General features: G+C 42.8%; 1 protein-coding gene and 1 long non-coding RNA gene across 4 annotated transcripts; one reads left to right on the forward strand and one right to left on the reverse strand.

Moving 5' to 3' along the window:
* Positions 1 to 553: 553 nt before the first annotated feature.
* Positions 554 to 14,840, reverse strand: abcb11b (ATP-binding cassette, sub-family B (MDR/TAP), member 11b). 3 transcript variants are annotated; one of them, XM_044110337.1, is made up of 29 exons: positions 14,137 to 14,840; positions 13,964 to 14,066; positions 13,806 to 13,824; positions 13,373 to 13,402; positions 13,234 to 13,285; positions 12,820 to 13,127; positions 12,624 to 12,711; positions 11,868 to 12,001; positions 11,618 to 11,789; positions 11,201 to 11,325; positions 10,938 to 11,112; positions 10,706 to 10,819; positions 10,498 to 10,608; positions 10,066 to 10,191; positions 9,458 to 9,661; positions 9,177 to 9,347; positions 8,892 to 9,093; positions 8,022 to 8,088; positions 7,521 to 7,641; positions 7,277 to 7,447; positions 6,340 to 6,444; positions 5,922 to 6,083; positions 5,437 to 5,640; positions 4,495 to 4,736; positions 3,430 to 3,586; positions 3,022 to 3,219; positions 2,191 to 2,397; positions 1,597 to 1,743; positions 554 to 1,142 (listed from the first exon to the last, which is right to left on the reverse strand). In XM_044110337.1, the coding sequence occupies exons 2-29, from the start codon at positions 14,040 to 14,042 to the stop codon at positions 942 to 944; spliced, it is 4,092 nt and encodes a 1,363-aa protein (XP_043966272.1). In that variant the 5' UTR covers positions 14,043 to 14,066; positions 14,137 to 14,840; the 3' UTR covers positions 554 to 941. The 3 variants fall into 3 exon arrangements, with proteins under 3 accessions (XP_043966272.1, XP_043966271.1, XP_043966273.1); XM_044110336.1 differs by lacking the exon at positions 14,137 to 14,840 and having other exon boundaries at positions 13,964 to 14,085; XM_044110338.1 differs by lacking the exons at positions 12,820 to 13,127; positions 13,234 to 13,285; positions 13,373 to 13,402; ... (1 more) ...; positions 13,964 to 14,066; positions 14,137 to 14,840 and having other exon boundaries at positions 11,868 to 11,982; positions 12,624 to 12,695.
* Positions 3,503 to 15,781, forward strand: LOC122827421. The gene is made up of 5 exons (XR_006370062.1): positions 3,503 to 3,623; positions 4,536 to 4,652; positions 5,484 to 5,660; positions 14,030 to 14,118; positions 15,383 to 15,781. It is a non-coding gene; the product is annotated as an uncharacterized LOC122827421 (long non-coding RNA).
* Positions 15,782 to 16,376: the final 595 nt, after the last annotated feature.

Genomic DNA, 16,376 nt, shown 5'->3' on the forward strand with positions numbered 1-16,376 from the left:
AATCCCTGGTCAAAAAACAAACAAACAAAGAAAACCCACCTGACTAGGAAACTATACCTTTAAAAGTAAAATAATGAAATACTGAAAACAAGCTAAAATAAATTATCTTTCTTTCCTATTGTGATTACATTTTTGTGTTTTTTAAACAAACACAGTTAAATATCAAATGGTTAGGTTAATCAAATTAGTGGTAGACAATGGGAGATGTAGCTAAAGTTTAAAATATCTTTAACAGCTCACAGATTTCCTGCTAAATCTGTGAGCAGGAAGCAGTAGCAGTCAGCCTTGCAACAGTTCTAAAGAGGCCCCTGACTGAAGACGCTGTTGCTATGTGACCCCATAATGACTGCGGTGACTTGCCTACAGCTCAATATCTGGGCAGCAATAATTATATTCTCCAGTAACATGTCCTGGATGACAACGGTATTGAGCTTTTGAGATGACAATCGCCTCCAAACAGCAAAACTGAAGACACCTTGTTGCCATGGTTACGCATAATGCTAATTGTCCAAAGGTGAAAACAAAAAAAAAATCCTGCCAGCTGCACAGCATCCAAAATCAGAATGAATAATTATTCAAACGTGCAAAACAACAACAAAAAAATGAACAAAAATCTACAAGAAAGAACAAATTGGACGTAGCAAAGCTACTCCAACATCTAATGTAAAAATGTGATTTCCTGCACTACAGCTAGCAACAAATTCAGAACAGCACAATTTTGTACAATTGCAAAGCTGTAAGAAACAAACACCTGAGCAGTAAAAAGCACATCATCTCTTGATTTCCCTTCTCTGAAATCCCATCTCCTTCTCAAGATACCGTCATAAAAATAAATACCGCAGCAATTGGCTTTTCCACCCTTTTTGTTTACTCGATGTCAGGCTAGGCATGCTTCCAGTCCTTATCTCCAAGAGAACGCTTCCTGCTGCTCCTGCGACCAGTTAACTGATCGGCGCCCCCGTCGTCACCAGCTTGTAGTAGGCCCCGTTCAGGGCCATGAGCTGGTCGTGCGTCCCCTTCTCGATCACGAAGCCCCTGGACATGACGGCGATGATGTCCGAGTTCTGAATGGTGGAGAGGCGATGAGCGATGACGATGCACGTCCGTCCTTCTCTGGCTTTGTCCAGGGCTTCCTGCACGGTCTGTAATTGCCATCGAAACGGACACACAAATACATTGACGTGTGTTGAAACGGTGTACAAACACACACACACACGCACACGCATATACTTACTGGCAGGAGCCATCATCTAATCTCCCACAAAGCAGACAAAACCATCACAATTATAGCAATTTCACAATCATGTGTTGATTACTATCATTAGAATGTTCCAGTGCAGCGGTCTCTCTGCTGCTCAGCATGGTTCAACCCTTTGAGATGGAAAAGCTGCGGCAAAGGCCCACAGATAATATTCATGCTAGAGAGGCTCCACCAGAGGGTTGGGATGGGATAATAATAGACATGATGAATGATGATGATGTTAACGATGATAATAATTAACTGCCTGCCCTCTTTGCTTGCGGTGACCGGAGAACACTGAGCCAGCTGCGCCGTGCTGGCGGGTAACGGAGCCCCTCGGTTTACCGAAGCCCTACCTTCTCACTCTCAGTGTCCAAGGCTGAGGTGGCCTCGTCCAGCAGCAGGATCTTGGGATCGCGTATGATCGCCCTGGCGATGGCGATGCGCTGTTTCTGACCACGAGACAGCTGAGAACCCTGGGAGCCCACGTTGGTGTCATATTTCTATGGAATGAGGAGGGGACAAGAACTCCCTTTATGCAACAGGACTTTGCTATAATCAATGGTCAGCTGAGCTGCTGTTGCCTTTTCATTATCTGAAGTCAGTCTGAGCAATCTCTTCTAATCTCTGACATCAGCAAGACATTTCAAACGCAAAACCCCAGCTTATGAAGCTTGTGAAATTGCAACATTAGTGTCTAGTATTTGAATCTTATCTGGTACGGTATTGCACTGTGCATAATGGAAAGACTTGGGTCTTTTTCTACACAGTAAAAAGTTCATTGTGAAGAAGGTAACTCTGGATATGTTTCTGGCAAAGCTATCAAGGGTGAACCTCCCACCTATTGCCCAATGAGTTCCTAATACCATTCAATGCTAACCACTTTTCTAATCACCCATTACCTCAACCCCATCATTCACCAAAGCACATACACTGAAAATGTACAGTACCTCTGGTAGCGACATCACAAAGTCATGAAGCTGGGCCTTCTTGGCCGCCGAGATGACTTCGTTCATGCCAATAACCCGTAAGTTGTCGCCGTACTTGATGTTCTCTGCAATGCTGCAGTCGAACAGAACGGGCTCTTGGGAAACGATGCCGATCTTGGAACGAAGGAAGGGCACATTGACGCGGGTTGATTCGTGACCGTCAATCAGCTGCAGGAAGGAAATTGATTTTGCCATTAGTTGAAAGTGATCTAATGATCATGGACTGGAAATACAATCCACATAATGAGCTATCATAGCACTATCTCTACTGTAATTTTACTCCTATCTAGGCAGAGGTGATTCCGTCCTCTTTGAATATCAGACGGACAATTAAGGTGACATGCTTTCAAAACCATTTCCGTTGCAATTAAGACCATTTGATATTTGGCAGAGATTCCTACCTGGCACAAAGTCAGCCCACTGGAACAAGGACTACACATTTTATAGAGGATTCACTCAGCATTTCTCACTGGATGGACTGAAGTAACGTGGAACACATCCATCAGCACACACACTGAAAGTCTAGCAATTATTCCTTGATATGAAACATCAAGAGTTATTTCCAGTTATGATGAGTCTCATTAGAGTGATCGTACATAACGTTTAGCCGTCTGAAAGTTCAAAATGTGGCATTTAAGAAAGGTCAGCAATAGCTGTAGTAGGAAAGTGGTGGCAGGTTAAAACATAAGGAAATGTGGAAAGGTTTCATGGCTATATGAATACCTTTGAGGTACCGGACCCACAAGGAAACTGGTTGACAGCTAGTAGTCAGATGTTACTGGTTTTCCTCACCACTTTGCCGTGATCCGGATCGTAGAACCTCTCCAGCAGCTGGACGCTGGTGCTCTTCCCGCAGCCGCTGCTGCCCACGAAGGCTAACGTCTGACCGGGCTTCACCGAGACGCTCAAGCCGTTCAGGACCTGGATGTCGGGCCTGGTGGGGTAGGTGAACTTACACTCGATGAAGTCAAGGTTCCCTTGGAAGTTATCCTAAAAAAAAACATGACAGAAAGTGAAAGCAGAGCCCAAGATTATGTTTAACAAAGTGACTTTTTTTTTCGTCTCCTCCTTTCCAACAAACCCACACACTTCTCTCCTCCATCCTGTGGATGATACGACCTGCATCTTGTCTGCCTGCTTTTGCTGTCTCAGAGGGGAATGTAGCAGGATGCAACACAGAACAATGACATGCCTCCGTACCCATTTTTCTCCCCTGTTGCTGTAGACGCTGATTGGAGGCACGCGGTCCAGCAGCTGGAAGAAGCGCGCCGCTGAGATCTTGGCCTTGGCGTAATCCGGAGTGTAAGACGAGGCTCTGCCTAAAGCGGTGCCGCTGGTGACGATGGCTGAGATCACCCTGAAACAAACGGTGATGTACTGTGATCTCTCTTCCAGTAAGTTTGATCTCACATGACATTTTTTCATAGATCTGTCATCTTTTTTATTTATTTTTTATCAGTAACTCAGACTCCTAACATGACAAGAATTGTTTCTGATAGCTTGTGACTGAAAATGTAACAGCATATAAATTCAACACCTCCCAAAGGAGTTCATGCATCATAATTTTTCAACCTTTTTAAAGGGATTCAATCAACACAATGTCATTCATAATTGTGAATGAAGGAAGTTGAATGTATTCAGCCTCTCTTGAGTGAATACTTTGCAATCTCCCACCTTCTGGGGCATGTCAGCTAGAAACCAAACATTAGTTATCCTGCTTTGGAAAAATTATTTAAGATTCTTAAGAGATCCATTAAAGTCCACTTGTTAATTTTAGATTTGGACTTTGACTAAGCCAAACCAAATACTTGAGTATTGCCAATAAAAATCCTTAAATATCAATACAATTCACCTGGTATGGGCCCATAGGTTTTATATAAAGTGCAATGTTTGCAAAACACACATTCATAAAAAATGAAAAAGACATTCATTATGTTTCATTATAAGAGTTGTTTTCTAATGCAACAACTCTTAATTGTTGCAATAAATCAATAAATTGCTTGATAATTTAAAAGGAGTTCAGCAATTTCCATTCTGATTGGTATTTTCTGAAGCGCTGCTTTTTTGAAATGCTATTCTGATACAGAGACTTCATAATCTGCTCTATTGATGGTTTCGGTTGTGTGTTTTTTAAATCCCTTTTATTTAGTGGTTTTGGTCATTTAGTTTGTTTTTATGGATATTTAAGAGGTCTTCCAGTGTTGCTTACAAAATTAAAGCTTACTGACATTCAGAGGTGACGGCACTTTAGTGTCCTAGTCCCACCTGAACACCAAGCTGAAATGGAGCCCTTCTTGTTCCACCAGGTATCCTCCGAACCTGAAGGACGCGGCATTGGTCAAGAAGACCACGCACTGCGCGAAGCCATAACAACCGCCGTAGACGTTCGCCTTCTTCAGGGCCGCTTGATGCGGCGCGGTCAGGTGCGCCTCGTACATTTCCACGAAGCTCCGCTCCTTCCCCAGGCCGGCGATGGTGCGAATGTTGTTCAAGGCCTCGCCCGAAATCTGCCAACAAAAGAAAAAAAAAAGAAAAGAAAAAAGGAGAGTAGAGAGATTAAAGGACAGACGAAGCGGAGAAGCCGTTTCTAATTCGCGTTTCTTTTAATATGTGAGAGAGAGTAAGATCTAGATAAGGCAGTGGCTCGGTTCTTATCTGTATCCTCTCCTATTGAGAACACAGTAAGCCAATTTTCCCCCCACAGGGATCATAAAATTTTCATCTAATCCATTTTACTTGGATGGGCGGGGTTCGCTGCATTGGTATAATTAACATGGCACAAAGAAAGCTCAGAGTAAATTGACTTTTGAACACTCTTTTGAACTTTCTGACTCTTACTGTATTGTTTTTTGTTGTTTTTTTACTCTGTGCCCTTCAAGCACATTAAGTTTTAAGCTTGTGTGGCTCAGGCTCAAGTTGAGGAAACACTTTTTCTGAAAGACATCTTTTTTTTTTCTTTCTTTTTTTTATGTAGAAGCTGCAACATGGAGCTTAAAATAGACATTGCTGTCAAGTCTTCTCTTATCAGCCGTCAGTGGGTTAGACAGCACATGTCAGCCAACACCTTTAAGGTTACTAAGGTTTCTGTGATGAGACTGTTGACTTGTCATTTACTATCTGAATGATGACATTTTCAGACTATTCTGACAAATAGGTTCCAATTACATGTGAAAAACTGTTTTGTGTCTTTTTTTTTTTTTTTTTTACCTGCCCGGCTGATTCCATGGCCTGCTTGTCCTGCTTGGCGAAACCAGTGAGCATCTTGGCCTGGAAGCCTCCGGAGAGCGCGATGAAGGGCAGGAAGCAGAGGATGAGCATCGTGAGCTTCCAGCTGAAGTAGAAGGACATGATGACGGCCACGCCGATGTTGGTCAGGGAGTTGACGATCATGCCGATCTGGGAGCCTGTGGCCTGTAGAGGAACCCAGAAAGGTTAGAATTACAAACTCAAACTGTATAAACCATGAGGGCTGAAACCATTAACCGGATTGATTGTGATGAATCGATTACTGAATTAATCATCAACTCATTTTATGACATGGATGTTTTTTTAAAGAGATGAAACAAGCATAAAAAATGTTGCATTTGAAGTGGTTTTGACTGAAGTAATGTTTAAGAAGTAAGCAAAACGTGACATCCCACAAGGCGCCGTTATTTAAAGCGGTGCTTATTATTTTGGAGGCTCCAACTCACCCCCTGCACTTGCGAGGCGTCGGTCGCCAGGCGTGTGGTCAGAGCTCCGGGGCTGTTCCTGTGATCATCAAACCAACCGATTTCCTGGCCCAGCATGGCATGAAACCCAATTCGCCGCAACCTGCGGGTCAGCAGCTCTCCGGACTTGGCAAACGCGTAACCCTGCAGACGAAACGCAGACGGGAACGGTTTTTATCAAATCTAAAATACCGTCAAATGTCTTTATTCTGACTCCCGGGACTCGATATTCCCCTCCTAAGGAGGCGCGGTGAAGTTTTTTTTTTTATTATTCAATAAATGCGTTCATTTATCAACGTGAGAGTTTTCCTGTTCTGACTCCTTTTGCTCACTTGAAGACGGCAGGAGAAAAACAGTGAAGCTAACTGTCGGAGCTAACTGCTGCTAACTGCTGCTCTACCTGCAGCATCTGGGTGAAGAAGGAGACGACTCCAACCACGACAAAGAACACGCAGATCCCGTTAATCTCTCTCCTCTGAGCGTCGGGGTCTGTCACCGAGAAGGTCTGCAATCACACAGCATAAAGACGCAGAAGAATAAATGTTCAATATGGACTCTCATGTCCACACGTGAACAGTCTAGAAAAAAGTATTTTGAAGTTTTCACATGTTTTCTAGTGTTTATAACATTATTATTATTATTATTATTAGAGCTCAACACAAAGTTGTGCATAAGAGTGAAGAAAGAGGAAGATAATATACTTATTTATTACATTTTTTTTAACATGTATTAATCTAAAAAGTGTGGCGTACATTTTTATTCAGCCCTCAGAAACTGTTTGCACTTCTCGATTTTGGCGTTTATTTCTTCTTTGCAAAATGGCTGAATCTAGATCAGGTTGGACTTTGACTGGTCCATTCCAACACATGAATATGCTTTGATCTACTTCTAAGTTAAACTTTAGGGAACTTAAATCTCACATCTCTCTCAGATCTTCCGCGACCTAAACACACTTTCCTCCAAGTTTCAACCCATATTTGGCTCCGTTCGCCTTACCAACTCTGATTTTCTCTCCTACCCACACTAAAGTAAAGCATCCTACCTGCATGATGCTGCCACTACCACTTTAAACTGTGGATATACTTTTTGTTTTCTGCCACACAAAGCACAATTTTAGTGTTCTGATCAGCCGTTTACAAATTAGCTGACATTTGAAAAGGGGCACAAATAGAAGGAACGCCACACTTTTAAGATTTCCAACTACTTTGTGTTGGTCTTTCACACAAAATGTCCCCCAGAAAACAGACTGAAGTCTGTTCTTTTAACAAGACAAACTGTAAAGATGTTCCATGATGAAAAACAACTTTGGCCTTTGCTGGTTTTCTCTCAGAACATACCGCCAGGATTTGACTGAACAGCAGCGAATAAACTGGGTTAACGCCTCCATTGACTGCAGCCCCCAGAGATCCGAACACCATGTAGGGCCACTCTGGAGCGTTGTACTTTAAAATTCTGGCAACTGGAGCAGGTTCCACCGGCTCCTCCTCCTCTTCCTCTGGCGTGGATTTCTGAAGGTACACACAGGTTAGCCGTGCTGGCTGATTACGGACGGCCAGGCTAAACACTGACATCGCATCGCACCTTATATTTGTCTTCTTGAGACATAGAGTAGGTTGTGGGGCCGAGGTCTCCAGCGATGGGAACCGAGGAGTCCGGGATCAGATTGGAAAGCTGGGACCGGGAGCGCTGGCGGATCGAAGCTCTGCCCAAAACAAATCATCTCAGACGTCCTTCGCTAATCGCACGCTTACATATTCAGGTGTTTTCGCACAATGTAACCACTAAGCAGTGTTGGAGTAATTGAACTTATTAACAGGAACCTTTGAGTCTCTCTCTCTCTCTCTCTCTCTCTCTCTCTCGCTGCGATATTTAAGCGTAAGCTTAAACGCTCTAAATGTCGAAGGAAATATAAAAGGTAATTAACTAAATTACGGTGACGGTGATTGCTGTAGCACAGTCAATTTCAGCTGTAAAAAGACAGCTGGAGCAGTCCTATTTAGACGCACATTTAAAGCTGAGTAAATGAATGCGAACCCGATGTGAGTGAAGAAGCAATTTATGTAGAAAGTGTTTGGACAATACCTTAAACTGGCGCGATAGCTGCCTGCTCTGGATAGATTTAACGTCTCTGGCTCTCCGCCCTCAGCCACTAATAGAAGACAGGAAAAGGAAAGTGATTCATTTAACATAGTTCTCTGATCAGCTATATTTTTGTAAACACCGAGACTAAGAGGAAGAGTACAAACAGCATCTACTATTTGTATGAGTGTGAGTACATGGAGATAAAAGTCAAAGCTTGAACTGGATTTTTAAAAAAGGCACCTCTTTACTAAAGTAAATTAAAGCAATATAATCTTCCCTCCAGTGGATCAGTTAATCACTAACAGGGCTGTCAATGTCACTAATGGAGCAGTTAAGGTCATTAATGAGGCCATTAATGTGACTAATAGGGCAGCTAATGTCACCATTTAGTCCGTGAAGGTCATTACTGTAGGGAATAAGTTTACCAAAGGGCCTTTTAAGGTCATTAATACGGTCATCAAGTTGACTAATCGGATAATTAAGGTGACCAATTGGTCCATTAATGTCATCAATGGGGTCATCAGGGTCATTACTTGGCGGGGTAAGGTCACTCATTGGGCAAATAAAGTTACCACTGAGGTTATTGGTGTGGTTATTAAGGTTACCAATGGGTTTGTTAAGGTTATTAATTGGGCCATCAAGTTCATTAGTAGGGCTGTTAGCATGTTAGCACAGACAACTCATCTGCACAAGGGGAATTTGCAAAACTCTGCAACAGTTTGTGTTACCAGAAAAAAAGTCAATATATTTTTGAAAGCAGAGAAATCCTGTTTACGTTGTACTATTGTAGTAAGTCCTGGCTTTGAAAGAGAAACTTTCTCAATATTTGTCAGCAGATGTGGCCAGATTTATTTAAAATGCTAAACTCACTTTGCCGGGCCTTCTCATTCAGAGCCTTGTCTCCCTGGCTCTGCAGGGTGACCAGAGTGAAGTACACCCCCTTCCTCTCCAGCAGTTCATGATGTTTTCCCCTCTCCACCGCCCGGCCGTGCTCGAAGCCAACAATTACGTCTGCGTTCTTTATGGTGGACAGTCGGTGAGCGATGGAGATGGTGGTGCGTCCCATGCGCACCTGTAAGAAAGCCCAAATATTTCAGATGTCACGACTGTAACTGGGTTGCCTGGAAACAGAATGCATGCACAAGACATACATACTTTATCCAGAGCTTCCTGAACAATAGCTTCACTCTCATTGTCCAAAGCAGAAGTCGCCATGTCCAGCAGTAAGATACGAGGGTTCCTGACCAAAGCCCGAGCGATGGCTATCCTCTGTTTCTGCCCTCCGCTCATCTGGCCCCCGCCCTCACCCACCAATGTGTCAAATTTCTGCAGGATTTAAGAAAAGAAAATTGTACTTTTTAATCTCACTTTGCTATAGAATAGTATTTCCTTACTTGCACAATTTTTCTTGTCCTTTTTCTCTCTCTGTGTCAAACCTGTGGGAGGTCCATGATGAAGTTGTACGCGTTCGCCTCCTTTGCAGCGGTGATGATGTCCGCCATAGAGACCCCGGGTCGACCGTAGCGTATGTTCTCCGCGATGGTGGTGGCAAACAGTACAGGCTCCTGCTCCACGATGCCGATCAGAGAGCGCAGCCATTGGATGTTCAGGCCTTTGATGTCATGACCGTCCAGCGTCACCTAAGACAAAGGGGACAGTGAGCAGAAGCTGATGCTAATTTTGATGGATGATGCTGTTAAAGCGAATGCTCCCCCTTTTTGTTTCTGTCTTAGCAACAATGACAGTTGTCAGTCTTTTTGAAATGTTTCAGAAAGCAATATGTCGTTTCTGATAGGCTGGAAAAGAGGAAGGGAGGGTGTGCAAGTCTTTCAAAAAGTGAAAAATGGGGCTGTTAGGAACCATTAACTGAATAATGAAACGGATTATCATGTACCTCTGTCACCCTCAGGGGGATGGTTATTTTTTGAGAGCTGGAAAAGGAGGGAGGAGTGTGTCGAGGAAAGCTTCGGTCTCAGGAGAAGCGATGGGAGGAATGGTGGAGGAACCAGTTCGTTATGAGAGTGATACGTCCAGGCCTGCCTACCATGCCTTCTTTAGGGTCGTAGAAGCGCTGAATGAGCTGGATGGTGGTGCTCTTCCCCGCTCCGCTCGGCCCCACGAAGGCGGTGGTCTCACCTGACTTCACCGCCACGCTGAGCTGGTCCAGGATCTGCTCAAGGACAGGTCTTTGTTCCATAATAAGAAATATACTGACTGCAAAAATCTAATCTTAAGGCTTTGGTGTTATTGGACGTTTGCATTACGGAGACGGACATAAAGAGGACGAACAGGGCAACTAGTTCTGAAATATCTCTTTACAACTGACATCTTTTACATGGCATAATCAGAGCTTATTAAACATAATTAGGATTTTAAAAATGAATAGTTTCTAAATAGTTCTAGTTCCCTGTGTGCTTCCAGTGCTTGCAATCTAAAAACTTCATAAAGCTTTCATATATTTTAAGCAGTACTTTACCTTAACTTCCGGTCTGGATGGATAGTGGAAGGTCACATTGTGGAATTCAATATCTCCTTTGACCCGGTCAAGCTTGTATCCAGCCTCTGATAAGCAGTCAATTTCTGGCTCCTGGGACGACAAATCACGGTAATGAAAACTGTATAATAAGGCAATTATTTACAGCAAGATTTTCAGTGGGAAAATGTGAATCATGAGGCATTCCCACCCTGTCAATAGTCTCAAATATTATAGTAGCAGCTCCGCGGCCGGCTGCAAACGACTCCAAACACGGGGAGGCCTGACCCAAATTCATGGCTGCAACCAGCACCCCGAAAAAAACCTGACAGAAAACAACAGTTTTCGCTGGTTGTATTTTTCTACATTTCCAGATAGTATTAACAAAACTCTGACTTGTACAAGACTTGTAAGACAGGCATTGCGTGTCAAGTCATAAGTACCTGCAGCAGCGTTCCTGGTGTGTACTCCTCAGTGTCGATCACCAGAGTGGAGCCGTACCAGAAGGCGAGTGCATAACACAGGAAGATGATCAGCCACATGTACCCAGTGAAAAAACCCATGATCATCCCCTTCCTGATGCCCCATCGCTGCGCCGAGACCAAGTTCCTGTCATACCTTTAGAAAACCACAGAAGCTCGACTTCATTTCCACGGAAAAGAATCAACGCTTCTCGCTTCAGTTTGCACCCTTGCCCGATCCGCACCTGTCCACTTCCTTTTTCTCCCCTCCGAAAGCAGCGACAGTCCTGATGGAAGAGAGGACTTCATCGGCCACAGCGCCGGCCTTAGCGTAGGCCTGCAGCTCCATCCCTGTCAGCTTGGCCACCAACTGCAAGGTTGATTAAAGAGGGCCGAAACTCACTCCATATATAGATATATATGACAGATGAAAAATTAAACGGTAAAGTTATCAAATATATCGTAGTGAACGATTTCTATAACAGATACAACAGAAAAGCTTTTCAGCTTCTTTTTAAAAACTGACTTTTGACCAGCTTTAGTGAGAAATTAAGTCAATATTCTAGTTGTTACAAGTTAAAGTGAGGTTGAAATGTCAAGATAAGTGCCAGTTAATTAAGTCGAGGTAATTTACACACAACGAAGAGCGGCTGTATTCTCACCAGAGCCATGAGTCCCGCTCCAACCCCAATCAGTGGACTGGCAGCGATGATGACGAGCGTCAGCTTCCATCCCTTCACGAACCCGATGCAGAAGCCGCACACAAACGTGGTGAAGCGCTGGACAAATATGGCCACCTGGTCGGCGATGGCGTCGTTGATCTTGTTTATGTCACTGTAGAGAGACACGAGCGTCTGCAAGTCAGACTCCTGGGCTGCAGCCCGGAGTGTCAACCCATCCATCCCAACTCACTCTGACATGCGGGTGTTGAGCTCCCCGACGGAGGTGCAGTCAAACCAGCCGATCTCCATCCTCATCACTTTGCTGAAGTACATTTTTCTGATGAGCTGAATCTGTCTGGCAGCGGCTGTCACCCACAGAGAGATCTGTCAGTGGATTCGAAGGAGGTCACTCTTACGTTTGGTCAGACTCAGGTAGCGAGGAATTACACCAGTTTTACATGAATCTGTTCACAGAGGCATTTTTTTTTAATATTACTACACAAAGTAGTAATACTACATTGCTGAAGAGCCAGAATACCAATATATATTTTTCAAATAAACACCTGAAAAGTGTGGCAGACTTGTGAATTTTACGGATGTAGCGCCAAACTTTGTCAATATTCTGCCAATGACGAAAAACATACAATTTTGCAATAGCGATGTTCTGATTAAAAGAAATGCAATGAAAATCTGGCATGAATAGGAGTGAAGTTCAGGCAGTACCTTAAAAAAACCCAAAACCAATCCATCTGATTAAATTGATTGATGAACAACCCACATAGAGCTAAAAATGTTCATGGACTCACAAAATGGCGGTGATGATGATCACACCTATCATTAGTGATTTGGTTTATTGATGAAGGAATCCTAGTCCATTTCTACATCTAGTTTCTTTCAACAATTTCACAATTGATTGGGTCAAAGCATTTCAAGATGGCTTCTTCGGCTTTTAATGCTAGCATTAAGTGCAGCAAGCAATGTGATGATGTGACATTTCAGGACTAACCTGAAAGTATCCTAGCAAGAATACAGATACTCCAATCCCAACATAATAGAAAGCAAACATGGTCATCTCATGTTCGATGTCCAGAATCCTGAAAATCAGGACACAGCCAGTTAATAAAGTAAAAAAAAAAAACACATCTTCATAGTGCATTCACAGTTCAAAGAGCCAACCTCATGCATTTTTACAGCCCACTTACCCACAGGACATGTTTCTGAGGGGAACGAGCATCTCTAACGTGGAGTTGATGATGAGGCCCAGATCCGACTGGTTCAGAGGCCGAGTCGGGTCTTGGACCACGGTGTAGTTCCTCTTCCACTGGATGGTGTTGTTCACGCACTCCTTGCGGTCGTCCCTCAGCTCGTTGAGCTCGATGTCGTACTCGATGAAGGTGTCGGTGAGCAGGCCGAACACCAGCAGCATAAGCGGCTGGGCCGAGCCGTGCAGCACGGCGCAAACGCTGCCCACGATCATCATGGCGACCTCCTTGCAGGTGGAAAAGCGGAACTGGGCGGCAAGCATGGACAACACGCTTTGTGTTTCAGGGAGGAATCTCGCAATGAGAGAGAATGGGGAAAAAAATACAAATAAAAAACAGCAGAAGGATTGTTACCAGCTGGAAGAAGCCGACTCTAATTGCAGGTTGCTCTTGGTTTCTTTGAACCCTGGTTGGAAAGGGGGAGGTCAACTGTTTTATTTACAAAGCAAATGGGATTAGGAATTCATAACATCTACTACCATTTAGTACTTACTTTTCCTTGTCCTTTGAATTAGTCATCGACCTGCATGGAACAAAGTAGAACAGTGAGTTACTGCCCCCAGGTAACCCTTTTATATTATAGCACAATGAGGACTTAATACAAAATGTATAGAGAATCCCTCCTATTCTCTGGAACTTTCTGCAAACAGCTAAAGCCTCCCTGAAATAAGAAAATATGTTCTTTATTATGCTGCCATATTTTTTTATGGTTATCAGACTGCAGGGGGGACATTTCAGATTTTATTTCGTTTTCTTAAAAATGTTTGTGTTGTTTTGTCAAGCACAATCCTAATAATATACATGAAAACTGTGGGTGCAAGGAGTCAAGATGTGGACAAATGGATAAGAACCTACATTGTATGTATTGTTAGGAAAGTATGACACTTCTTTGTTTCTAGTGTTTAGTATTTTAATGTTATACTTGCATATAGGAGCCGGCTGGTCCTGCAACACAAACACAGAACGGATATTATAATAAATATTCTGTTTAGTTTCTATCTAACCACTCTTTTCGTATTCACTGCAACTTGATCAATAGTCAATGTCGCTAAAAAAATAATTTATACAGGAAATAGTACATTACCGTCGTCTGAACCTTCATAGCTGTGGTTATCCTGTCCCAGTTTTTTTATGCTGTGGAGCCTTACAGATCCCGTCGGCATGGTGACAAAATCAGCCGCGGACGTCTGAGGATGACACCCAAACTCCGAGTTGGATTAATTCACAGATGCAAGCAAGGTATGTTCCCAATCTGACCTCTCTCTTCTCCACGCTTTAAAGTCCGGGCAAGTATAGACTCCACGGTCCGGTCGGATGAGGCGCGGCCCGTTTGGAAGACGCTTGTAGTTGTGACGGCTTGTCAGCTGGGTTCAGGTCGACATCCTCTTGACGTCGGCAGCCGAGTCACGTGGTGTTATTTGGGCTTGGTTGGACCTTAGGGTCAAATTGCTTTGTTTGGAGGTAAGTGTCCTATCGGTTCCTGTACTGAAAAGGCCAGTGAACTTGCAGAGCAAACAGTTCCCCTGCAGAAGCCCTGCACTCTTTCTGTGGATTTGCCAAACGTGGCCAGCAGGCCCGGGGAAATAATAGCTTTAAATGGTGACTATGTGATTCCTCAAGAAGAAGGCAGTCTTGTAATGAACCGAGTGGCGTTATGAGCGCCAGTGTTTTAGCAATCAATTGGGTGAAAAATGTGTTTCAGTTCTGAGTGACTTTAATAGAGAAACTGCTTCACGTCAAGACTTCATTAGAGTCTAACTAGGCCAAGAAGGTATTTAAAGGAAAATGCAAAGGTTTCAGTGAATGTATCCAATGGTTTAGCTGTTCTTCAATAACAAGGTCGAAAAGTCTGCAGGACGAACAGTAACTGTTGTTCTATGATTCAATGGAAAATATGCCAGTGATAATGAATTAAAATACATTTAATGTTGCAAGCGAGAGGTTTTGACGGTTTTTGAAACCAGCTGCAAGCCATAATCATTTATTGACGGAACCTGACTTGATGTTGTGTTTCTATTGTTGATTCTATGTTGCATTGTGTTTTTGTGTTTGATTTGATGTAAAGCACTTTGAAATGCCTTGCTGCTGAAATGTGCTATACAAATAAAGTTTGATTGATTGATTTGATTTAGATTAGCTAAAGCAAACCCTTGAAACATATCAGTGTGACTGCAACGTATCCATGCAATACATTAGTTTTACTTTTTGAACAGAATTACTTAAACTTTTCAACGATAATGTTCAAAATTTCTCAGTTTACAGCTATGGAGACCAAAATATAGCAAAGAAAAATACCTTTTTAAAGAAACCTGTAAACATTTTGGAACGTATCATGGCTCATTTTAGTGCTGCTTTAGTTTTATTGTTTATGGTTATAGCTGTATAACTGATCTAGTTTGCCAGTGACAGTTTATTTTCACCACTAAATTTTTAACAATATATTTTTACTATACATGTCTGCTGAGGACAGTTAATAATAGACTTCTGTTCATTTTCTCCACAGAGATGTGGGATCTTCTTCATGGCATAGTTTTATTTAAACGTCTTCACAAAAAGGTAAAGTTATTCTATACAGTGTACGTTATACTCAACAGTGTAGCAGCAAAAAACACATGTACTAAATTTTTAATAAACATGCTTGTTTTGTAATAGAGTGATCAGAAACTGCAGTCATTCCACTCAATTTTGATGGAAGACATTATATTACGGTCATTAACTTATTTTAAAAACAGTGAAATGATCAGATCTACAAGCAAAATATACATGAACTCAAATTAACAAGTGACACAATGTACTTACATCCTTCAGAACTTAGTCGATTAGCACATTAGCTTCACTAACTGTGCTTGCAGTCAGTGGCGCAAAAGGTGGCTATGCAGTGTATGCAATGCATAGGGGCGCTGCACTAGAGGGGCGCAAAAAACGATGTAGGAATTTTTTTTTTCTACTCAGCATTTTAAGTACTTAACAGCTGTTTGTGTATGAAATGGTCAATAACAGAGGAACAGCACTGATTAGGCGCCCCTCCCCTCCCATACAGGTAGCTTGAGCAGCGGCCCTTCGAGAACGCGCTGAGGCGCGTTTTTTTTCTCTTTTAAATTTGTCGTAATGCCTCGACAACAAGGGAACTAAAGATGGGGCGCAGAAAAAACTCCGGGGCACAAAACGGAAGAGGGGGAAGAATAAAGATGTTGGAGAGACGAAGAAAAGCTTTTCAAAGTGGTTGAAAGACAGAAGGTAAGTAATGTCAGTGTATCAACAAGAGAGTTGTAAATATTCAGGTTAGCTTAAGCTAGCCTAAAATGACAGGCGGTTGTTATCCAATATGGGACGTGATTTATTCCGTATTGCTATAAATGTCTAATAGACACACCTACAACACACCTCTCAACAATAATGTAATAACCAAAATAAAACACGGGAAATATTAAGGTCAGCTAAATTGTCGTTGCGGGACCTAAATAGGACCCCATGAACTGACGCTGTTGTCATGGTTA

The sequence above is a fragment of the Gambusia affinis genome, linkage group LG24 (assembly GCF_019740435.1).
Source record: "Gambusia affinis linkage group LG24, SWU_Gaff_1.0, whole genome shotgun sequence".
NCBI lineage: Eukaryota > Metazoa > Chordata > Actinopteri > Cyprinodontiformes > Poeciliidae > Gambusia > Gambusia affinis.